A 26,229-nucleotide genomic window follows, 5' to 3' on the forward strand; every position below is an offset into this window, starting at 1 on the left:
TACCACATTCTTTCTCTTTTCTTTCTAGAACTCCTACTATAAGATTGTTAGACCTTTTGGTATTTTCCTACAGGTTCATGAAGCTCTGTTCTTCTTTATTTTTCAATCTTTTTTCTCTGTATTATTCAGATTTTATCATTTCTCTCAATTTATATTGAAGTTCACTGACTCTTTCCTTTGTCACCTCTATTCTGCTAGTGAGCCCATCCAATGAGATTTTTATTTCAGTTACAGTTTTTTTCATTTCTAAAATTTCCTTTTGTTTCTTTTTCTATTTCTTTTTAAAGAAATATTTTATATTTTCATTTATTTCAAGAATGTTTGCCCTTACATGTTGTAGTATTTGTATTATACTTTATAAATAGCTGCTTTAAATTCTGTTTCTTCTCAGCGCTGGTATGTTGATTGTATTTTCCTATACTCACAGAGATTTTCTCAATTCTTCATATGTGTTGAGTAATTTTTGATTGTACCCTGGACATTGTGATGATTATGTTACAAGACTCCAGATCTTGTCTAAATCCTATGAAGAATGTTGCTCTGGTTTTTATTTTGTTTTGTTTGCTTTAAAGCCAAGGCTCTATCTAGTGGAGTTCAGGTCACAAGTTCCAACAAGTCTTCTATGGGTTGTGGTTCCAATATAAGTTCTGTTTTCAAAGACTTCAGATCTGTCCCTGTGTACATGTACCCTACCCAGTGGCCAATCTGGGACCTAGGCAATGGTTTATTTTTTCGTTCAATTCTCAAAGTCTATGCCATGTTATTTAGGGTGAGGTCTATTCTTGTACATCTCAAAGGTGAGCCCAGAAGTTCACAAACAACTTTGTGGGGTTGCTTTCCCTAGCTCTTCCATCACTCTGGTACTTTCCAGTTCCCAGGAGGTCAATTTTTTGGTCCTCTGGCCAGAAAGCTGGCGCTTTACTTAGCCTGTTATGCTATGCACTTCCCACAGCTATATCTGTGTCTGGAGACAAGGGTAAGAGAACAAAGAGAAAAAAAAAATGTATTGGGGACTTCTCCCACCCTTTTGGGACTGCAGCTCCTCTGATCACAGGGAAAATTTTCCTCCCTCAGAGTTTTAGGCTCCTGTAAGTTCTAGTGTCCCAGCCACCAAGGGATTATTTGGGGACTGGGGCACAAGAAAATGGAGAAAAGAAAAAACCCAAACAGGAGATTTCTCCACTCCTTCTAAGTATTAGGAGACCTCATTCCTGCTCCCTCCAGCCAGACCAGAGGGCTTCTCCTGGGGTTCTCTCTGTCTCTGAGAGTGTCACTTTTGGACTTCAGGCTGCACTGAATCCAGGCCAGGTAATTCTGGAAAGGGAAAAATGGTCACTCACAGCAGTGACCAGGCTCAGCAGTACTTGAGATTCTGTCTTCTTTACCAATTTTCCAGCTACCATTTGCTTTTCAGAGTCTTCAAATAGCTATTAAAGGCATTCTTGTATGAGTTTATAGCAGCATTCACTGGGAGACAGGGTGCTTACTCCCTCTTGTCCTGAACCAGAATCCAATGTATTTTATTTTGTGCATTTAAAAACATACTTCTGACAAGAGATCCCTAGGCCCTACCAGCTTGCAAAGAGAGTCCATGACACAGAAAGAACCCTTAGCCAAAAGGGAGGGACAGAAGTATCAACAATCACTTGCAAACCAGCACTGTACTTGCTCAGAAGGAGCAGCTAGGATCTTTGGAAGCTCCCAGGCTGGTTTGGGTTCACGAAAACTTCTCAGTGAGCAGGAGGGGAAGAGTATCCCCAGCAGTGGAAAGCTATGCTCACACGCCAGAAAAGACCCAGAGCATAGAAAATGTGGGTCATTGCAAGTAGCTCAGAATGGCCAGGATGTGAACTTCTATGGGCTCTTGAGACCAAGCAGAGAAGAGAATCACCTTGTTTTATTAGATAGCATTGGTGAACTATTACATTCAATGAAATTCTAAGTCCATTGGAGGCTGTCTTCTTCATGATATCCATCGTAGAACCCAATTCCAATCTCCATCTCAGTTCTATACATAGATTCTGCCATGTAGGCATTTAACATTTGAATAAAGAATCCATTCATTTTGTATGCTTGGCAACAAACTCTGTTGTGCATACATATACCATTGGGTAGCTGTTTTAAATCACTATTTCAGAGATCAAAAATTCAGTGAGGAGAATGAAAGCAAAATACAAAAATGACGAATGCAAAAAGAAAAATAGCCAAAGGGAAAAATGTTTAATTCCATCTTTTTATTATGATAAACTAGCAGAACAATTGCAAATAACTCACATCATCGGTAGAATGGATTTCTCTGTGCTTTTTGAAAAATTCAAATTTGTCAGAGCTTGAGGCAGAGCACAGAAATAAGTACGATGAAATGGAGAAAATGTGTTTAGAAATAAAAAAGGAAATAAATTCCCAAGGAAGGTAAATCCAGCATGCAATAATACGATTCACGTCCCCACAGAGAAACACACACAGGCCTGTTGGGAAACCCAGTGGCTTTGCCCCAGAAGCAGTGGGCTGAATCCGACCTGAGGCATAGAACTCATGAGATAGAAGGATGGTTTGGACAGAAAGGGAGGGGAGGGAGACCACATATCCACAGCACTGTAGAGGTGACTGGCTAAGGATAAAGTGACAATAGGAAATACAGAGACAGGTCATTCAATTTAGCTTAAGAAAGAAAGAATTTGGTGCCATCTCAGGCAACACAATTTGCCTGAAAATCCAAACAGAGAAAGAGAATAAATTGAGGGAGCTTCTTTCAGGCGCTCGACCTTTATTGATCGGCTGCTATAAGCTGAGCCTGAACTAAGCTCTAGGGATGTTTTATAGGATGAATTGTTTCCCTCCCAGACTTATATGTTGAAGTCCTAACCCCTGGTACCTCAGAATATGACTGTGCTTGGAGACAAGGCCTTTAAAAAAGGTAATTAAGGTTAAATTAGGTCATTAGAGTGGGCCCTAAACCAACGTAACTGGTGTCCTTATAAGAAGAGGAAATTTGGACACGGAGAGGGCCACCAGGGCTTTGTGCACACAGAGGAAAGATCATGTGAGGACACAGTGAGAAGGTGGCATCTGCAAGCCAAGGAGAGAGGCCCCAGAAGAAACCAACCCTGCCAACACCTGGATCTGGACTTCCAGCCCCCAGACTGTGAGAAAATAAATTTCTGTTATTTAAGCCACCTCGTCTGTGTGTGGCATCTTGTCTTGGCAGCCCGAGCAGACCGAAACAGGTACAAAGGTGGATGGAGCTCACAGGCGTATGAGGAAGCTGACCCAGGGACAAACAGTAACAATGACCAGAACAGGTGGCGGGGTGACACGCAAGCCTGGGGGCCTATAAACAGAGAACAAAGGGGAAAGAGAAGTGGTTCTGACAAATTACCAAGAGGGTCAATGGATAAATTTAACTTCAGAACTGTCCACACTACTACTTCCTCCAAAAGCTGATTCATCCTGGGATCGGTCGGACTGAAAACATCATCTGGGGTCAGCTTCGGAGTCAGAAGCCACCCCCTTACCGAGGTAGTCTCCCCATCAAGGGGTTTGGAATCCTGTTGCCATCCGAGTGTGAACCATCCCCAAGCAATAAGCACAAGAAGTGCTGAGTGCCAACAGTTCATGGCCATCTCTCAGCCTTAAATTTCTCATGATGGTACCAGTAAGCAAGCTGCTCTAAATGGTCAAAGAAACTATCTCACAGCATGGAGCAAAAATTCAGTGAAGTGAAAATCATGAATAAAAATATAACAGCCAGGGAGTATATTCAAGAATATTAGATATTGGAGAATATTGATTATTAAATTTTTTTTTAAGAGATAGGGTCTCACTTTGTTGCCCAGACTGGCATGCAGTGTACAATCACAGCTCACTGCAGCCTTGAACCCCTAGGCTCAAGAGGTCCTCTCACCTTAGCCTCCCAAAGTGCTAGGATCACAGGTGTGAGCCACCACGCTGGCTTTGAATATTGAATATTAGGAGTTCCCAAAAGAAAAGGGGGTGTGAGGGAAGATGTGGGAAAATAAACATGAACAACAAATAGAAGAAAACACTCCTATTTGTTAAAAACCAATTTTGGGACCAGAATGTAAACTGTTAAGTACCAAGCAAGATTAGTAATAACAGTTTGAAAAGCCAAAAAAGAGAATCACCCCTGGACATAATCTGGTGAAATCCCCAAACACCAGCTACTGGGGAATAGGAGCAAAATACAAGAATTTTGCTGTGCAGCCGAGCTCAAAACCAAACAGAAAGCCCAGGAAAAAAAAAAAAAGAGAGGGTAACACAAGGTAGTGAGCAGTAGCTAAAGTCTCAAAACCAGTCCAAGGCCCAAGAAAGTCAAATAAAGGTCTAGACATCTGGGCTGGGATTCCGGGTCCGCACAGGAAGAGGAGCCCAGGCTGGGAACTGGAGGGAACGAGCAGCACAAAACTAGGAGTTCCCAAGCGCGACCTGGCTGCCGAAACGGAACTATTAACAGAAGGACTCTACCCACCGACCCAGCAAGCCTGCCTCAGACCCAGACTGAGCTGTGGATGGAAAAAGAATCACCCACGAGTAATTAGAATGAATGAATATATTACAAATTTTCCTCCTGTTGTGAATTCGGAACTACCCCCACACTCATAATTGGGGTGCAGGTGCAAAACCACTCCTGCCTGAATCTTTTACCGAATCCCCAAGTAGAACTGAATAAGAGCTTCACACAACTGCATGCGTCTGTGCTCTCTGCTTCCACACTCAGAGAAATATTTGTCGGAAAACATGAAACGACATTGAGTTGATTCTTTTCACCACTGCCCACCTACTCTGCAAGCCTGAGGTCAAGTGCATCCGGCGGGAGGGGGCCACCGCGGCACCAGTTCCACGGCGGGCTTTGCACATTTCGGAAACTGTTGTATAGTGAAGAAGGCTAGGCTTTGGAGACCAAAGAGCTGGGGGCTTTTCCAAAAGTATCGCACTTCTCCAAACCTCAGTTTCCTCATCTGAAATGGGAATGATAACAACTACTTTCGAAAGTTATCATGTGATATATAGAATAGTAACTGTAGCAAACAAATGAGTATTATTATTGCTATTATTATGACATGTTTAGGTATAAATAGGTTCCTTGATATGAAGGAAAAAAATGCCCTAATAGTTTATTTTTTACTTTTGGTTTAAATATCTTGTTAGAATTCCAGACTAGATTTAAAATTTGTAGGCAAAAGCTCAATACCTTGGGATAAAAGTATGATCACCTGATGCTGCCTGCCTCAATGAGGGAAATGTCTCCCTGGTGGCTTTACTGCTCTGGCCTTGGGGCTACCTGAGTGGGCATTCTACGAGGTGGACATGCATGGGCCCGCTCCACCCTAACGGGTCTGTGAACCTGCAGAGACGGCAGGGTGTGGTTTGAGATCCAGCCTTCTCCCCAAGATCCCCTCTGCAGGCAGAGGTCTCGCCTTGTCTCAACCCCCACACAAGCCATATCCCCTGGGAAAGCTAAATTCAGAAGTCCCGACAAGCTGAGGGTGTGTCCACATCCTCTGTCACCTCCCTCATGGCCGTTAGATCCCTCCCGTTTTAATAACAGTCCTATTGAGATAGAATTCACAGGCCAGTCACCCATTTAAACATTAACTGCCCTGTGGGTTGTCTTTAACTCATGCTGGTTTCGAGCCTGGGGCCTCGTGAAGCATATGTAACTCACGCGTCTCTTCACCCTGGGAGCCACATGAACTACTTTTCAAGTTGCATATATCTCACACACAAAAAATAATAAGAAGTAACAGATTTTTATTAAATTAGAAAGGGTCATTTTGTTTTGGAAGATTTTATTCTATTTTCATAATAAAACACCATGGCCCCAAGGAAAAAATTTTTTTTCTAGTGTGCCAGTCAATGTGTTAAAGTGTATAAGTCAGTGGCTTTTAGTAGAGTCACAGAAGTGTGCAACCATCACCACAGTCAATTCTAGAACAGTGTCATTCCCCCAGAAAGGAACCCCATACCCACTAGCTGTCACTCCCCATCTCCCCCCAACTTCCCCACTAATCTACCTTCTGTCTACAGGCTCACCTCTTTGACACATCTCATTTAAATGGAATAATACAATACGTGGCCCTTTGGGACTGGCTTCCTTGACTTAGCAGGATGTTTTCAAGGCTGAGCCACGTTGTGGCACATATGAGTACTGCATTCCTCTTTATTGCCAAATGACATTCCACTGTATGGCCAGGTCACACGCGATGCACCTACTCTTCAGTTGATGGACATCTGGGTTGTCTCCACTTTGGGACTATTATGAATAATGCTGCTATAAATATTTGCATACAAGCCTTTGTGTGGACATATTTTTCCTTCTCCTGGGTATATATACCTGGGTATATTCCCGTGGGTTTTATGGTAACTATGATTAACTTTTTGAGGAACTGCCAGACTGTTTTCCAAAGCAGCTCTACCACGTTTCGTTCCCACCAGCAGTGTATGAGGGTTCAGATTTCTACACATCGGTAGGATGTTTCTTAAAGCAGCTGATGAGCAATTGAACTACAGAAAAATGAGATATTCAGCGTCCCCAACTCTTTCCTGGAAAGCATTACAAATTGGTAGAGATCTGCTTCCCTTATATTTGTACAAATTGAAACAGAAGCAATAGGGTTTGATCACAGCCCTTCCCCTGACTTGTGGGGATTTCAGGCAAGGCATGTGCCCTCCCCTGGATAGAGACATAAGCCCCTTATTTAAGTACCTGCTTAGCCCAACTGTAGAAAACATGGTAAGAAAACTCACTAGAAAATGGAAAGAAACATGGATTCAGACCTAAGAATGAAGAAATGAGAACATGTACCAAGGCTTCATGTGAAATACAACCTTTGCGAGCCCGCTTGAGCAATTAAGGAAACTCCTTGATTGCAAGGAGGGAGATTTTCCTTATCCTCTTTCCAGGCCTAAGAAAGCAAAGACCAGGTGATGGAGAAGTAACCCGGGGAGCCCAGGTTGCGGTAACTACAAGCTGTGCCGAAACACCCAGAGTTACCCAGTGTTTTCAGCTGGTTTGACTAGGAAGGCAGAGGGGCAAAATAAGCAGTGTGCTCAGACTTCTTTTCAGAAGCCCCAACCATCCTGCTGTACTGTGTAGTGCAGCCTTGAGCCACCCACGGTGGAAGGAGCGGACTTTGGGTGTGGTGTGTGGTGTTGACCATACTTTGGACCTTGTGTCCACCTGTGTTGACAGGGTTCACACGGAGAGTTCTTTTGAATGTAAAATGTAATTCTCTTGATCACAGGCACAAAATCACCATGTGATCAGAATGTACAGTGTACAGAATGACTAACAGGATGCTGCATCTTTTTTTTCCACAATCAACTATGGGCGGTGGAGGGGGAGTATTCTTTTATGTTTCTTCCCCTATGCAATTCGAAATGCAAGGCAGTACAATGATAAAATTATATGCGCCATAATGGAAAAAACCAATTCCACTATAAATAAGCTTTATTACTCCATCTGAGAAAGCAGAAAGGGAGCTGGATAGTGTGTGCCTCTTCCCTTTCAAAACCAAACTGTAATCAAAGGCAAACAGGCTCAAAAACACAACAGAGATAAAACTGGAATTTGCAGCTGCGATAGAGCCCCACGGAGGGAAGCAGCCCCCACATGGAGTGCGCAGAAGCGCCGCGCGCTGTTTTATCCGGGAGACGCTCAGACCCCTTGACTGGGGGCCCCCCCGCACACTGCACGGTGGGCACCAGCAGGCAGGAGTCTGCAGTGCGGCATGGGAGAAAGGAGGGGACCCGACCATCTGCAGATGGATCGCCATCCGAGAGTAAAATGCAGCCCTGCAGGCCCAAAGGCGGCAGGCGCTGCATGTGGCTTTCTGCAGCTCGAGAGGGTGGACCAGTTCCTCCCCAGCTTCCCCATCAGCCGGCCTGGTGACACGGAAGGGGCCGTGTCCTGAGAAAGTCCCAGCGTGAGATGTCCACACCACGCAAACTGGGGTCTGAGGTTGCCCCGTGCCTCTGTGCTTGGGGCAGGGTAGGTTGTGCAGCCACTCAGACAATCTGGTCATGTCACCCAAATACTGTTCATGGGGGTTGGGCCTCTCATGTCTTCCTCCAGCCCAGAAATGGTTTGGCATGGTCCAAAACTTTGGCCCCTCTGGTGGCCAGTTCTCTCCTAGACCCTCATCCTCCCTACAGTTCTGGCACCCCCTCCCCTCCTTCCCCAAATCCCATTTTAAGCAAGATTTTCCCTGTCATCCTTGACTTTCCCAAATCCCTCTGCATCTGAAGTCTTACTCTGCAGTCTGATCCACACATCCCTAGGGCTCTGGTTCAGGACTCTGCTCATAGCAGCTGTCAGAATCCGGGCGCTGGTGTCACCCGTGCCCCACCCGGCAGACCCTCCTCTCAGCTAGCTGTTGAGGTTGAACAAAATCCAGTTCCCTTGTACTGACCAAGGGGTTGACTCGTCATGGATTACCTGAGCACTGACGCATCCTCCTCCTTCCATGAATGGCCATGTATTCAGCTTATACAGGTGAGGATGAACGTCATGCTCTTAAAGCTATGCCCTAACGTCTCCTCTTCTTCCTGTCAAGGTATTAAGCTTCAAAAGTTAAACACGTGACTCTCCTACAACTATAAAACAAACATTGGACTCATTCATGAGCAAATCCATAGGACAGTACAGATGACTCAAAGAGCATTTGTGGAATTTACCGGCATTTAAGAACAAAACACAATGTTAGCAAGATACAAAGTGGGTTAACCATAACCTTTGTGGTTATCTTTTCTAAGGGACAGAAATCTACAGGTTAACTTTCCTGTGTCTGGGCTTATCGCTAGTAAATAGTAAAGTCAAACACAGGTATATTCTCCTCAAGAATGCAGTAATGCTTGGGTGAGCTTGTCAAACAACACCCAGCAAGACGATCAGAGGACATGCCCCTTTGCCTTATTTCTAAGATTTGGATAATTTTTCTTAACAATTCCTCAAGAGAGAAAATTCTAAACTAGTTATCACAACATCTTCAAATTTATTCCTTCCTGAACATAAAAAAAGAAGAAGAAAAGGAAAATGTTAAATGCACCGCTCACACCCACTCACTGGGCTCTTGGTTACACAAAAATGATCATGGCCTGGTAGGGTTTCAGACAGCAGGAATGGTACTTTGGCAGCCCCCCAATCACACAGATGGCCACCAGCTCTCCCAGGACCAGTCCTGGCCAACAATCGAGACTCTTTGAGTTCCGGGAGGTCGTTCAGGAATGGATTAGGTGCATTTACACCTTCATCAAGACATCACAGGACTGGAACTTCAAGGAACCTGCTGGACAGCCCGCTGCCGGAAAGCCCCTTCTTGATCTTCCGTGACAGATGGTGTTTCCCCAGTTAGCTCTCCCAGGAGCGAGGGAGCCCCCCGCCTGCCTGCGCATCTTCCCTGGCAAGGATCTCTCTTCAAGCTCCCTCTTCATCAGTTTAGGGCCATTTCTTCTTGCTCTGTCCTCGTGAAAACACTTAACAATTGATCAGTGTTTTCATCTAAAACCTCTTTACTTACTTAAAAACCATTTTAAAGCCATAATTCGTTAGGCTAAATAACCCAAACTGTTATCATCTTAATTCTATTATTAGTTGTGCTTTGCTGAGAACCTCTTGGGTCTCTCTGAAGACCAGAAAGAGCTTAATAAGGCCCCAGGGACAATGACTTCACAAACCAGGTCAACAATTATTCCAAATCCTATTAGCTTTCTAAATAAAAGCCCGGTGTGGCTTGCACGTTTGCAACACAGGAGAGTTTGCGGGGATGACCCTTTAGGCTGTTACTCATATTGTTCTGCTTGTTCAGTCTTTCTTCATTGTTATTGGAAATTTTTCTAATGGGTTTTTTCAGCACATTGTTTTTAAAAATTAGAGATTATAGTTAACAAAAGAAAATAAAAAATACTCGCCAACACAGTCCTCAGAGGTCACTACAGCCCGCAAGTTGGTGCTCAACATTTTGGTCTATTTTCCCCGATATTTTTTTTTCTAAAAGAAGAGATCAGACTGTATTGTAATGCTCTGGAAGCTACATTTTCGAAATGATGGCATGGAACTTGGGTGGACAACCAGGGTCCCACACTCCGTCCCTGCTCAGGGTGGCCTCCCGCTTCCCAGCACGTGACTGCCTGCAGAGCTGCAAACCCAACTCAATACAAAAGCAGCTCCCAGTCTCAGAACCGGTCCTCATGGCAGTTCAGACAGGCTTGGGCGAAATGAAATGCAGCTACCAGCGCTGACTTATCTACCCCGCGATCAGCTCCGTGGGAGACCGCGACAGCAAGCACTCGAATGTGCTCGGGCAGAAAGGCACCTTGGGTTGAGAGAAAGACATATACACACATATTTTAAATGTTTTAATTGACAAGTAAAAGTTGTATATATTTATGGTGTACCATACAACATTTTGATGTATATATACATTGTGGAATGGCTAAATCAAGCTATTTAACATACTACCTCACGTATTTTTTTTGTGGTGAGAACACTTAAAATCTACTCTCCCAGCACGCTTACATACACACTCTATCGCTACTGACTGTAGTCACCATGATGTACAATAGCTCTCCTGAACACACTCCTGCTTCACTGAAATTGTGTGTCCTCGGGCCACCATCTCCCCCTTCCCCCTCAGCCCCAGCCTCTGCTGACCACGATTTTACTCTCTGCTTCTAGGAGTTTGACTCCTTTAGATTCCATGTATGCGTGAGATCGTGCAGTGTTCGTCTTTCCGTGCCTGGCTTATGTCACTTCGTAATGTCCCCCAGGTTCATCCGTGTTGTCCCAAATGACAGGATTCCCTTCCTTTTTAAGGCTGAGGGTTGGGGTATTTATGCAAACCCAAACCTCTCCTTTGTTCCCACTTGAGTCCACCTGGTTAACACCATCCACACTCTTCAGGGCACTCTGTGCCCCACGGTGGGTTACCGAGCTGTGTCAGGGCCCTCACGTGAGCACTGGCGTCCCTTGTCATCGAAGGAGTGTTTGGGGCCCAGGCTGCTGTGCTCACCGCCCACCCAGCCCTTCCTTGTGGATGACTTTCATACTGCTTGGTTTTCTTCCAAATGGGCGCCAACCCAATGATGTTTCTATGCCCAAAATTATGCCAAGAGCCAGAGAGTGGTGACTCTCTATTATACCTGATGAACCCACTGACACTACGCTGACCCATTGCCTCTACATTTTTCACTGTCTGCAAAGTTGGTGCTCTTTTTTGGTACAAATCTCTTATTTTCAGATCAATTTTATTTATCTAAGATACCATTAAGCATTGTTTAAATTTCATTCTACTCCTGTTGATGTCATAACTATTTTCACATGCTATCACATGTTGATTTTTAATGATGGCATAGTAAACTCATACATAATTTATTTCTATAGTCTGCTACTGTGGAACATTTAGATGGTTTTCAACTTTTTGGTTTCATTAAAGAACAATCTGGTGACCATCCTTGTGCCTTAGCGCTGTGCGCTGTCACGATCCGAGGTGAATGCCTGCGAGTGGACTTGCTGGGTCACAGGGCACGCGTTCCATATGGCTGCTGCTGCCCCTGCCAACTCGCGCTTGGTGGTTTGTGATTTCACATCTACAGGTAGTCTGCTGCACTTGTCCCTACTGCTCCTAACCCACTTTTTGGCCAGTCCCTTTTCCTCCTGGAACACGTGGAAAACAGTGCTGTTGGGAGTGCTGGCTCCCTTAGAACGAGAGGTTTCACAGCTGAGGACACTTGAACTGAGGTTTACCATTTTCCTCCTGGAAAATTCCTCTTCTCTCATCCAACTGCTATATGCCAGGCGCTGTTCTAGGCTGAGGACACATTGATGAACCTGCCAGATAAAATCCATACCTCAATGGAGCTTATGTTCCACTTGGAAGGTGACAGACAATATAATAAAAGGAAATAAAACATATATAAGATGGCAAAACAAGTGCAGTGGTGAAAAACACAGAGGTAAGGAGGCTCAGAAAGCAGGGGTGCAGCTGCATTAATGTTACCAAGCAGGTGGTCAGAAAAGGCCCCCCTGGGAAGGTGACACTTGACCGAGCTCTGAAGGAGAGGCAGTGCTCTGTGCCCCTCGGGAGACGAGGCACCACGAACAGTTCGTCAGCAGGGGCCTGGAGGGCACAGAGGGAGGCGCAAGGGCTGCAGAAGTGGTTCCAGCATTTGTGGAGTGTTTCTCCTGACTGCCTTCATTTTTTCAGTGAAATAGGGAGCAAAGTCCCCAGTGGACAGTAAAATGCGGGCCCGAAGGTACCGGAAGACTCAGAAGGGAAGGAGGTATTTACCTGGGGAGGCGGACAATCTGAGGACCCGTGGACCGGTGTGTGCTGCGGGGCGTGCCAGGAGCACCAAGGCCACGTTCGGCTGCACAGGTTCTCACAGGTGGGCGCAGTCTGAGTGTCAAGCAGAGGTCAGGAGAGGTGACGGAGGGATCACAGTCGCTGACGTGGAGCTCAAGGAGGAGAGAAACGACGAACAAGTGGTAGGATCTGGGGGGCCCAGCGGGGTTGAGGGAACAGGTTTGCAGCCAGGGTACTAAAGGGAGTGAGCCCGGCAGAGCAGGATGTGAAACCAGGATTCTGGATGACGTAGCTCTGGGTAACAAGGCCTGAGGTGTAACCGGGGAGCAGGAGAGGCTCATCTAAGTCACCCGGAGTCACAGGGGACTGGACTGGCAGAGTTAAGCGTGGCCAGGAGCCGAAGTCTTCAAGGAACAACGGGGCACTCAAGGGTTCTGCCTGGTGGCATGAGACTCAAGTCCCGAAGTTTAGGGGCACGAGGGGGCAGTAGCTGGAGGGGCCGAGAGTTGGGGCACCTGCCCTACCTCTAGGCCTCGTGGGAGAGGAAAGCGCCACCACCAAGAGGGCTTCGGGGCCCCCTTCAGTCGTAATGTGTATCAGAATGGACACATTTACAGAAGAGGTGGAGGAGATGAGAAATTCGGCTGACGACTGAGTGCCAGGGGTAGGGGGAACACGTTTCAGGGCTGGAGAGGAAGCCGAGTCAAAGGACGGAAAATACGGACTTGAATGGGATTGGGCTGCCCAGGGTGGGGGACGGTCTGGAAATGCTGGGGTTTTCAGGGTGACGCTCATCAACGAGAACAAGGGGCGTTGTAACATAGGTCCTGAAGTTCTCGAGGCAGAGAGTGGAGCCAGGCAAAGTGCAAGGGGTCATGGAGAATTCTGGGGCCTTTGTCATTCCCACGGGGGCAGGGTGGGCTCCTAAACCCTCTTCTGAACTGCACTTGCATAGTAAGTTGCCTGTTTTCTTAGGTCGGAAAAATAACAAACAATCCAGGAAAAAAAACAACAAATTACATTAACAGGCAATTAACACGGGAAAAAAAAAAAAAAACCCAGAATGACTGTTACCATGGAAACTCATGCTGATTAATAATACAGAAAATATAAATTTAAAAGAGAGACACTTCTTGACAGTCATTAGACTCAAAGTTTTTTAAAAACATGGCAATACCATGTATGGGGTGGTGTTTGAAAACAGGAACTCTTAGATCTTGCTGACGGATGTGTAAATTGATACAATGACTTTCGAGAGAAATTTGTCAATGAGTAAAGATGAAAATGAAAATACCCAATGAGCCAGCAGTTCTGCACCCAGTGAAACACTCGCACATATGCCCCAGGAGAGAGCCGGCCACCAGTGGGTTCACTGCAGCGTTGCTCGAAACATCGTCAAATTGGATATGCTCAGTAACAGGCAAGTGGAAAGACTGGGATACGGTCCCACATGGCACACTATATGGCAGTGAAAATCACTGAACTAGGTCAACAAGGATCCACGTGACAGATCTCAAAATGACAGTATGGAACTGAAGAAAAGCATGTCCCCGCAGCCTACAGACCATGAATCCGTTTACTTAAAAATCCGCAAAACAATGTTATGAACTGCAGCTGCATGTACAAAAGATGGACACAAATGACACACACTGTGACTTTAGGTGATGGCTACCTCTTGGGAAGGAAGGAATAGCGTACAACAGGGTACGAAGAAGGATTTCAACTCCAGCTAACACTTTCTTTCTCTAAAATAAAAGATCTGAAAGCTATATAGCACAAATACACTATCTGTTAAATCTGAGAGGGAGGTACCTTAAATTTGTTATATTAGCTTCTGTATTTTTAGGTATGTTTGAATTTTCTAAAAGATGGAATGTTTCCAGTTTCCCAATCCATGTGCAAGACTTAGGAAAGAAGGCAGAGAAGATCCACCGCCGTAAGGCAGGGTAATCACTGCTACAGCGTCACGTTTCACAGAACAGACTTAACCCCACAACCATTGCATTATGACTAGGAGGTATAAGAGGGTATTGAGCAAACAGAGACTTCCTTAACATTTTACTTAACCACATTAAATAACTTCTTCCCTATTATTACATTTAGATCTGGTAAGAGGTATATGAGAAGAACAAGCCTTTAAAACATTGGTTGTAACTGCTAACTATAAAATCAGTGCCCCTAAAATTCCTTGTGATTGTGCTTTGTGAACAACCGCTTGCTGTTGTTTTAAAGGTAATTAAAACGTATTTAATGCGGAGAGTTTGAAAACCCCTGAGCAGCAGGAGAGAGGGTTGCTGTACCACTGATCTCAGTGTCCCCTCCCGTGGCCTCACTGGGCCCCACCCGGCCTGCCCGCCCCTAACGCTGGAAGACAAACGGGGCACTGTGTCCAGCCTCTTCTGTGCTGGTCTGGCTCTTTCTGGCCACATCACCAAACCCTCCGCGGAGGTACTTTGTAAGTGTTCCCTGCAAAGAGAAGCTTTCCAGTCCACCAGCGAGCAGGCGCTGGTGCAGGAGAACGGAAGCGTGTACACATGACAAGAGGCAGGCTGGCAGCCGGCAAACAAGACAAGCAGAAAGAGAACAATGGTGGGAATAAACATCTTTACTGTGGATAGGAGTTGGAGAGTTACAGAAAGATGTCAAAGAGGTCCTCAGCAGAAAAACAAAGCAAAATTGAAGAGTCAAATGCAGTCCATTCTCATTACTCAAAATGGTTATGTTCTAGAAAGTTGCTGTGAACGCTTTCTTGGAGAATACTGAACCCTGCTCCCAGGGGCAATGACAGGGTTGGGTTCCTGTGAGCCTCTGGTCACAACGCCTATGTCAACCCATCAATACGTGACCTTGTTTTTGTGCGTTTTCTTTTTAAAGACATCTTATTTACTATATGTTGTTGATTCATGAACACTGAACTCAAGGCCAACAGTACTAGAACTCGTGCCAGGACAAAGCTTATCTAACACATATTTTCTCCCTAAGGCACCTCACACCCTGCACTTAGGAACACAGCACTTCATCACCACACTTAGGAGCCATTTTAATCACCACCGAAAAGTACATAAATGCAAGAAACGCCGCACTAGTCAGACTATGGAAAAGACACTTGTTTACAGTATGAGAGCTGAAACAAGAAGGCAGAGTGTTGCTCTGTTCGGCCTTGGCTGGGAACAGACTTGTCAGGCTACTCAAAATTTTTGCCACTCTACGTATATCCATGAATGACTGCAAAAACACCACGAGTATTACTTTTGCAGTGACAAGTCCATCTTAGCAAGTAGGTGATTTCACCAACATGAAATCCGTCAGTTACTGAGCACTGACTACACAGATTAACAGAGCTTGACACCTCTGGCGAAGAGTTGTATCTTATCTTCCACGAAGAGGCACTCAACATTTTGGGATCCATCTGGAAAAAGGGTGCTACATCCAAGTCACATCACTGAGCTCAGCATGAGCTTTATGGAAACACTGGAATCTCCCACTTATTTGGAATGGAGGGTCAAGAGTGCATTTTGCACAATCCTCACTTCTGCCATTGTCTGCTGAACAATGCATTCTTGTTTTTTCCACTCACAATGGAATTGTCTCAGGGCAAACGGCCTTCTCTGGGAAATGCAATGATGCTGGCATTCTGGGGACAGGGGCTAAGATGCAATACCTAGACGCCAATTCTGCCCCCTTTAGCTAGCTAAAGGACTTGAGTACTTGGCAAGGAAGTTTGGTTCCAGGAGTCTGACTTGGTAATCTCATTGGGTTGCCAGGGAGCTGGGAATGCACAGGGTCATCTAGGTATTGCTGCAGCTACTATAAACTTAAGAGTTGATTTTGGGGGTCATGGTACAGTTCTCCAAAAACTAGACTTTACTACCACCCATGGACTTCTTGGTTACGATACTGTTTTCCTCCTGTGACTAACAGAATGCCTCTCCCCTGTATCTGACTCTGAGTCCACGTCCTTTAAAGCTTCAGTTTTCAGAGAACAAAAAGAATGCCGGCAACATGAGCCCAGCAAATGACTGTGCTGACCTCTGGGGCTCCCTTTGCTGTTTTCTTGTGATTAAAGACAGTGCCTATTCTGTTTAGAATTAGAGTAATAGCCCCACAGAACCCACTGGCAGGTTATGAAAACAGCTATGCTTATCACAAGATGAAAAGAAGTGTGCACAGAATAAGCCTCTGAGAAATTCTTTTAACCCTTTCTGCTCCCTATCCTACTGTTGGCCTTGAGTTCAGTGTTCATGAATCAACAACATATAGCAAATAAGATGTCTTTAAAAAGAACACACACAAAACAAGGTCATGTACTGATGGGTTGACATAAGCGTTGTGACCAGAGGCTCACAGGCACCTAGCCCTGTCATTTCCCCTGGGAGCAGGGGTTCGGTATTCTCTAAGAATTCAGAAACTACCCAGTTTCTGAGTCACCGACAGAGCCACTCAGCGAGCCAGGCAGTGGAACTCAGTCCAGGGCATCACAGGCTTGGAAGGGCTCTCTGAGATCACCTGGTTCCCCGGTCACATTTTACACAAGGACAATGAGGACGAGGGAAGAGAAGCAACTGTCTGTGGTCAAGAGGCTGGTGGGTGGCAAAGTCAGGGCCTCTGAGCAGGTCTCAGATGCAAAGTCCTACGCTCACTCCAGTCAACTGTTTTCAAGGTGACCAAGAATCCCGCAAATTGCCCTGGGAACTTTCCAACACCAACACCCTTGTTGCCAGGGGCAGAGGGCGGGGCAGGGATTGGCAGGTGACATTACAAGGCCATTACAGGTGCAGCCATTTCTCTGAGTCCTCCGACTGCAACAGCAACAGCTCAGACCACAGCAGAGAGAATGGCGTGCGCTTCTCCAGTGCTCCCACTCACAGTTCAAAGCACACCCTGCTCGGTGGGGTCACTAAGCGGGCTCTTCCACTGTCCCGTCCACCCGTACCCTTCGTGTGGACAGCTGAAGATCTGGCTTCAGCCCTCTTTCCACTTCTCCTTAGTGTATCTGTAGAACCATTTCTTTCCTCACAAATATGCAGGCAGCAGGGCTGCTCCATTAGGAGACGCATTTTAGACAAAGCGAATACGCACAGGACTCATTCTTGGCTCTTCGAAAAGATCCTTCAAGAAACCCTTTAGTCTCACCTCCAGCTGCAGGCTCCATGGCCCTGCCACTCCAGGCTCCTGGCCACCACACCGTCCCTGCCTGCTGCAGGCACTATAAGAGCTCAACGTAGTCTGACACCTCCCCATCGCCCCAGCCCAGGCTCACTAGTAGCTCCCGTGCCAGCTGCAATGCCAGCCCTGCTGGGAAACCTCCCAGCCCCAATCCACTTCTCCCCGTTTCCATAGCACTTGGTTTGAACCTCAATTATTATTTTTATTATGGCCTGTAGTTTAGATAGCTGAATATTCCTGTCTCCCTCATCGGAGAGCCTTGAGGTCAGGGACACTACCCATCCGGTCTTTGAATCCTGCCCAGGGTAGCACCCACCACGTGTGTGCTCTAAACACACCCCAGGGGCAACGTGGAGAGAAAAAGGCTCTGCGGGAAATCATGGAGCGGGCAGAACCGTGACAAGAAGACGCCTGGTTTCCAGGAAACACTAACATTTTCTCCTGTTGTTCTCAGCACTTCCTTTGAAGACCCAAGATGAAAAACGCTCCTGTGGCAGTGAGGAAGCCCAGGACCTGGGTCCAGGTGCGGGGTTGGGCCAGGGAGTAAGTCATGCAGAGCCCCTGGCAGCTTGGCCTGGGCTCTGGAGTGTGCTCAGGCCAGGAGTGGACTCTGGACACAGATGCTCCCAGCTCCGACTCCTCCCTTTGCGGTTCTGGGCGAGCTACTCATGAGTAGAGCATGCGCCTCATAGAGTTGTCAGGAGGGTAAAGAAAGCATTGTCTTTCCCCTCAGGTGGGCTCGACTGGACAACCGCTCTTCCAGACTCAACTAGAAGCCTGGCAGCGTGGCTCATGCTTTCAATACTCATCTTTTAACCAATTACTTCATCTCAATCGGCATAAATGTGGTCTTTCAGCAAAAACCGAAAAGGCTCACTTGGGCTTCAGGGTCCTTCTTTCTTGACATTGTTAGGGACAGGGCTTGTCTCTGTTCAGAGCTGTCCCTCACTTGTAAATGTCATGGGAGCAGCTTCTGAGGCTCAAAGAACAGCTTCTCTGGCCCTGAGACTCCATCTCATCTTCCTTCTCCCTGGGCCCACCTGGCTTGTCACAGGCCTGAACTGTGGCCACCACCTCTGCATTTGGGCACTGCCGACTCCTGGAGGCACTACTGTCACGGGGGACGCTTGGCCCTCTGCCCCCGTGCACCTGAGTCAGCACGCTTGCTTCCAGGCAGGTGGCAGAGCCAGCTGGCAAAAGTGAAAGTCTTTCAGGAAATACTAGAAGGAAGGGGTAACTTTGAGCGCTGGGAGGACTGTGACCCTGACCACTGTATCATAAATGCTGAGACAAGTTCCTCTTAAATTCCTGTTGAAGTCCAAGTATGGTGTCCTACTGGGCAGCGGGGGCAAGCCAAGAACATCAGTTAGATCAAAGTACTTCTGGAAGACGGTCCTGTCCAAAGTGCACCACGAAGCGTCAAGGTTACAAACCCAAGGACGCCCCTTTGCGACGACGCGAGTGCGCCAGGCGTGCCGGAGCTGCTGTGTCGCCTGTGGCCGCCCTCTGGTGCTTCTGGCTCATTTCCCGTGAGCAACCCCTAGCCCTTAGTGCTCACCTCCCCAGGGGGCTCCAGCCTCCTAGATTTGGCCCCGGTTCCTCGCCATGTCCCCTCTCTGCCCTTCTCTTCTCCAGCCCAAGCCTCTGGTGTGTGCATGTGCCGGGTCCCCTGCCCATATCACACAACCCTGCAGTTCGCAGCCGCCTGCCCACCTCACGCCCCGCACGGCCCTCGGCAGCGCCTGCCCTCCCAGCTAACCACCAGCCAGGCACCGTCTCTGTCCACGGCTCTACTCCCAGCACTGTGCTCACCGTTGTCACCGTCCATGCAAGGACTGGACCCCCCAAACAGTGCCCCGGACCACTACCAGCCTGGGCAGAAGGCCGGGGGCCTCGGCTCTGACAGCAAACGAGCAGCCTGCACACGAGCCCTGGTCAAAGGCCAGGTGCACTGACAGGCCGGCGGCTGCAAGGGGGCAAGGGCCCCTTCGTTGCTGAGGGTACAGCTGTGAGTCAGCAGCTCAGAATGGAAGGGTCAGTGGCTTTATATTGGAGCTTCCAAGGAGGGGAACTGGCACGCGGCGCGGCCGTCCTACTTAGCCAGCCTCCTTCCTGACGCTCTCTAAACTGTGCCACAGGATTCTGAACACCCGCATGACCTGGAATGCCCAATGGCGTCAATCGTCTTCTCAGGGACTAGCAAGGGCAGGAAAAGAAGTGCCAGTGCCACACTCGGCCACGAGGACAAATGCCACTACCTGAGCGACAACACTTCACCCCAGACACCTGGGGTGTTTAATCTAAGAGGGCAAAGACAACCTCAATGTTACAGGACAGACAGAAAAGACCAGATGGCATCAGAGTCCCCAGTTCAAGATCCCAGCTGTTACCTGGTACCCATGGGGTCAAAGTCAAATCTGAGTGGGTTTCCTGGTACAAAGAGCAGAGGTAACAACGCTCCCTTCATGGGGCTGCCGAAAGGACCGAACGAGGCTAACAGACAAAGCATGTGCGGCCCAGCATGTGGCATGCAGCAGGCACTCAATAACCTCCGAGGCAAATGGAGCACGTCCCTCAGATGGCACCTGCAAGTCCAAGGAGATGCAGGCGTCTGCCAGGAGAGCTGCTGCTCTCGCGGGCGCTGGCTGAGGCCATGTGCTTTCAGGAAGTTTCTAATAAAACAGGAAGTAGCATATTCTCCCAGATAATCTCACTTTAGCCCTTTCATTTCCAGTCTATGGTTCTTAATGACGCTCTTTACTAAATTATTGCTCTTTAGAGAGACTTTTTATAGCTTTTTGCCTCTGCAGAAAGTTAAAGCTGGATACACCCTGGCTGGTAAGAATAAGCAGAGTGACAACGCTGATGACGCGGTGCAGAGACAGGCGGCTGTACAGGGGAGCGCTGCCCAGGAGCTGGGACACTGGGCCCTCCCGGCTGCTTGGGCATCGCTCGCACATCGCTCCGTCCTCCGGTCTTGCCGTGGTCACAAACGAGGCAGAGCCCAGGTCTCTTGGCTCCTTCCTGCTTTAAGGTGATCTGATCGTACAAATCAACATCACCACAGATTATGCATACAAGCTCCGTCACCTGCGCTGGTGACAGACACTGTGCAGGGCAACCCCTGGGCAGGTGGAAGGGCTGGGCCAGTCTTCCCAACTCTCTAGCCCTGAGGAGACAGAGGATGAGACGCAAGTGACTGTTCCAACCTTATCCTCACCCATCCCGCAAGCTAAGCCACTGCCAGGAGATGACTTCTTCAAAGAGGCCCGCCTGGGGCTGAGGGGCAGGGAAGGCAGTAGGTGCTCAGGCAAAGACATGACAGGGAGCAACGCCAGAGCTCAAGTGCCCCAGAACACACATGTCCCTCCAGAAAGACAAGCGAGATGGAAGCAAAAAAACAAACGTACTTATTTTGTAGAATGGCCAGTGGTCAAGGGACAGACACACCCCCGCCTGCCCCCCAATCCTGTCTCTGAACTCCAGCAGGTGTCCGGGAAATACCTCCCACCCACTGCTGGGCATTCGCAGCCTGCCTGGAGCCGCGAGGCCCTGGGCAGTGTGCCACGCTGGGGCAGGCGACGAGACAAAACACCTCCCAGAGTTTTTCCAATCAGGTTTATTATTCGGAGCAAAAGCTGCCCACATAATCCAGTAGTCTTCAAATTTTATTTTTGCACGTTATACAGTCTGGATGACTAGCTTACAATCCCAGGCAGTTTTATAAGTTTTGCTCTTCAAAATGTTACTGTTTTGAGGGGGAAAGTCCTGACAGAGAAATTACATTGATGAAAACAAAATCCGGAGTGATTTGCTGGCAGCAGATTACAGAGCAGTTCTCAGCAGGCAGTTCCCCCACCTCTCCAAGCGAAGGGGACCAAGAGCTAAAAATATCCTAGGAAAATCAGCCACACCTGCCACACACGCTCACACAAAGGCCGCGCCTGCAAACTATTCACGTCACCCATGCTGCTCAAATGGGACAGAATTAAATGCAGGGCTTTGCTGCTCAATCTTCTCACTTCTTCTTCTTCTTTGTGGAATATAATTTTTCTTCAAGTGGGACCGGGACGATCCCTTCACACTCTTTTACTTCCTGGGTCAGAGGGTGTTTTATAATATTCGGTCTAATCACATCAATGTCTCGAGACAAGTGCTCCATCATGCTTTCAACAGCTGTTGTTGGTGCATAAAAATCCACCAAGAAATACCTGCAATAAAATAAAAATTTGTGAATGCCTGCATTCTGAAACATAATAATTCTACTATTTCGGTCGATATTTCCATTTATTCTTCCCAGACAGACATCAACTACACACAAACACACGCACACCCTTGTCCAAACAAACTACCAGCGGATCGGCTCAACAGAAGTGCAGTAGTATGCCCATCTCCCTTTTCCTATGGCCTTTGCCATTTTTCTCGTGAAAATATAAATCCAAACAAACGTATGGCAGCAGAAAAGCATCGTGACACTACATACGATGGGAATATTAGAAAGTGTGGAGAAATTATGGGTGCAAGAACAGAATTTTCTAACCCACTGATGAGACTGAATTTTCCAAACCATCAGGTGATTTTTTTGTGAAAACATCTATTAAGTAGTCTTCTAATTTTCTGAAGGATTTTACACATGACTTAATGTACCTAAGAGATACAACAAGCACCATGAGCCCCTCTTCACAAACAAGGGAAGAGATTAAGTAAGAAAAGCACAGGACTCATCTAAGACTACCCTGTATATTCAAGACTAATGAGGAACAATAAAAAAAAAAAAAAAATTTACCCGATCCCTGGGTAAGACAAAGAATTTAACGCTCACCTACGCAGAGCAGGCTCACGCCCACTCCGCTCACTGGACCACTCCAGCAGCGGTCGGCTGATGACGACACAAAGAAAGAAGCATCTTCTTCCCTGCCCACCCCTCCTCTCAGATCGAAAAGCTCAAGCCTCCCTAGTACTATCTGATTTGGGACCACCATGTGGTTGAAGGACAGTTTTCAGCGCAGTATTTCAAAACTCTGCCCCATTCTAGCTGGTGAAGCCACTTTGACGCCACTTGCTTTGTTCTAGCCACACCGTTCTCGGACGCCCAGGCACACCCCCACACTGGGCCTCTGCACTCGCTGTTCCTTCAGCCGGAAACGTTCTTCGCCCACGTTCTGCACAGCGCAGCCCTCACTTCTACCACCTCTCTGTCCAAGTGTCGCCTTCTCAGAGAGGCCTTCTGTGACCACTTCTCAAGCAGCTCCCCGCTTGCCCCACCTGCAGAGCCCCATTACTCTCCAGCTCCCTCACTCAACCCTTGATTTTGTTCCCTGCAGCACTTTGCCACCAGGGGCACCGTCCACATTTGTTCACTGTGTCACTGCACTAAAACATAACGGCTGCAGGAAGACGGGCTCTGCTGCCATCCCCTGCACCCTGAACAGAGACTAACACAGAAAAGGTCCAGGGTAAATCTTGGACAGTGGTGGTGTTAGCGTGAAATGTGGAATTTTCATAGAATGCAGGAGAACCAAATTGAAAAGGAACAAATTCAGCAAGAAAGAAACTTAGTAGAAAATGGATGGCATCTTGTGTAAATCCATACAAAGAGCAAAGCAGGTTCAAAACTTCTAAGAAAATTTCCTGAGGACCATTCACTCTTAGCCAAGCCTAGTGGAAAAATCATTTGAGTAAACAAATAATTAAAACAAAAGGACAGAAAAATATTTAATATATATCAAGCAAAAACACTGATCAAAAGAAAGCTCAAGTGGCTATAGCAATCTCAGACAAAGTAGACTTCAGAGCAAAGAAAATTACCAGGGATAAAGAGAGACAATACATAATAGTGGGTTCACCAAGCAGACACAACAATCTTAAATGTGCACGCACCAGATAACAAAGCTTCGGCAACAGGAAGTAAGAAGAAAACTGAACAGAGAAATAGATAAATCCACAATTACAGCTGGAGCCTTTTAACATTCCTCTCTCAGAGAGGAACGACAAACGGACAGAACGACTGACTACACAGAAAATCAGCAAGGATATAGAAAAAGTGAGCACCGACATCAACCAACCGGAACTGACATTTATAGAACCCTTTACCCAACAATAGCAAGGTACACATTCTCCTTATGTGCACACAGAACATTTCACCGAGGTCAACAGTATTCTGGGCCATAAAACAAGTCTCAATAAATCTAAAGGGATTCAAGTCATGCCGGAAGATCTTGGGAAAATCCCCAAATACTTGGAAACTATATACATACCTAAATAACCAATGGACCAGTTGGTTGAAGAAGAAATCAAAAGGGAAATTGAAAAGTACTTTGAACTGAATGAAAATCAAAGCATAATATATCAAAATTTGGGGATGCCACTGAAGCAGTACTTGGCAGGAAATTTATAGGCACTAAACACCTAGGAGAGAAACTGGAAAAAAGAGCGAACTAAATCCAGTAAGAGGGAGGGAGGGAGGAGAAATTCCTAAACCAGAAAAAAGAAAAACAACAGAGAATATCGATGAAACCAAATATTAAATACTAGTTCACTGAGAAGATGAATAGAATTAATACACCTCTTGCCAGACTGATCAGTAAAAAAGAGGTAAGACACAAATTACCAGCAACAGGAATGAGAAAGGTAAAAGACTACAGATTTTACAAATATTAAGAGGACAGTAGGGAATATTATGAACAATTTTTGCAACAAATTTGATAGCTCAGACAAAATGGTCAAATTCCTTGAATAATACAAACTACCAAAGCTTATTCAAGAAGATACCTCAACAGCCCTGTTCAAGAAGATACCTGAAGATAACCTGAACAGCCCTGTATCTGTTAAAGAAGTTAAATAATGTAGTTAAAAACCTTTCCACAAAGAAAACTATAGGCCCAGATGGCTTCACTGATAAATTATACCAAACATTTTAGGAATAAAAAACCAATTCTGACACAAACTCATCCAGGAAATAGGAAGACATGTCTCAATTTGTTCTATGAAGCCTGCATTACTCTATGTCAAAACCAAAGACATTACAAGAAAAGAAAAAAATCAGACTGACATCCCTCACGAACATAAATGAAAAGGTCCCAAACAAACTTTTAGCCAATTGACTACCACCATAAAAAGGACAATTCATCATGACCAAGTACGGTTTACCCTAAGAACACAAGATTGGTTTAACACCATTTAACAAACTAAAAAAGAAAAACCGGCCGGGCGCGGTGGCTCACGCCTGTAATCCTAGCTCTCTGGGAGGCCGAGGCGGGCGGATTGTTTGAGCTCAGGAGTTCGAAACCAGCCTGAGCAAGAGCGAGACCCCGTCTCTACTAAAAATAGAAAGAAATTAGTCGGACAACTAAAAACATATAGAAAAAATTAGCCGGGCATGGTGGCGCATGCCTGTAGTCCCAGCTACTCGGGAGGCTGAGGCAGAAGGATCGCTTAAGCCCAGGAGTCTGAGGTTGCTGTGAGCTGTGCTGACGCCACCGCACTCTAGCCGGGGCAACACAGTGAGACTCTGTCTCAAAAAAAAAAAAAAAAAAAAGAAAAACCATACTGATTGCTTCGACAAAGGCAAATAAAAGCATTTAACAAAATCCCATAGCCATTCCTGATAAAAACTCTCAGCAAACTAGAAATAGAAGGAACCTTCCTCAAACTTACAAAGGGCATCTTTGAGAAACCTATAACATTTCCCCAACTGGTGAAGGTCTGAATGCTTCCCCCCAAGACTGGGAACAAACAAGGAACCACTGTCACTTCTGTTCAGCACTGCACTGGAGGCTCCGGCCAGCAGAATAAGGCAGGAAAAAGAAAAGGAATCAGACTGATAAGGAAGAAGCAAAACTGTCTTTATTTGCAGACGATATACTTATGTATAGAGAAAACATGAAGAAATCTATAAAGAACTAGAACTAAAAGTGAGTTTAGCAAGGTTGTAAGATACAAAATCAATTTTATTTCTGAATACTAGCAACAAATAATTGGACCTTGAAATTAAATATAAAATACTTAGGGCTAAATCTGACAATAGGTATGTAAGACCTGGACATTAAAAACTGCAAAACACTGCTGAAAGAAATTAAAGAAAACCTACATAAATGGAGAGACATATCGTGTTCATGGGTAGGAAGACTCACAATTTAGATGTCAGCTTTCTCCAAATTGGTCTATGGATTCAGCAGAACCTCAATCAAAATCTTGGCAAATTGATTCTAAAGTTCATACGGAAATACAACGAACTCAGAACAGCCAAAACAACTCTGACAAAGAATGTAAGCTACAGGACTAACACCACCAGATTTCAAGACTTATTACAAAGCCGTAGTAATCTAGACGGTATGGTATTCATTCATGTAAAGATACACAAACAGATCAAAAGAAAAGAAAGTCCAGAAATAGAGGCCACACATATGTGCAGAACTCATTTTTGACAAAGGTACAAAGGCAGTTCAGCAGAGAAATGATAGTTCCTTCAACAAATGGTGGTAGAATTATCTAGTGTCCAGGCAATAAAGTGAACTTTGCTCCATACTTTTACCATATAAAAAATTAACTCAAAATGAAACAAATTTAAATGTAAAACATAAAGCTATAAAACTTCTAGAAGAAAACACAGGAGAAAGCTTTTGTGGCCTTAGGTTAAGCAAAGATTCTATAGAAACAACACCAACAGCAAAATTCGTAATAGAAACTTTTGATAAATAAGCCTTCATCACAATTAAAAACTGCTTGCTCTTTGAATAAA

The 26,229-nt window shown here is 46.1% G+C and overlaps 1 protein-coding gene across 1 annotated transcript in view; it reads right to left on the reverse strand.

Moving 5' to 3' along the window:
- Positions 1–21,126: 21,126 nt before the first annotated feature.
- MRPS6 (mitochondrial ribosomal protein S6) overlaps positions 21,127–26,229 on the reverse strand; it is a 125,605-nt gene continuing 120,502 nt past the window's right edge. The window contains 1 exon segment of the mRNA XM_012657330.1: positions 21,127–21,700. Coding sequence (XP_012512784.1) covers positions 21,508–21,700 — 193 coding nt within the window. The 3' untranslated portion in view covers positions 21,127–21,507.

The sequence above is a fragment of the Propithecus coquereli genome, unplaced genomic scaffold (genome assembly GCF_000956105.1).
Source record: "Propithecus coquereli isolate 6110/MARCELLA unplaced genomic scaffold, Pcoq_1.0 Scaffold54, whole genome shotgun sequence".
NCBI lineage: Eukaryota > Metazoa > Chordata > Mammalia > Primates > Indriidae > Propithecus > Propithecus coquereli.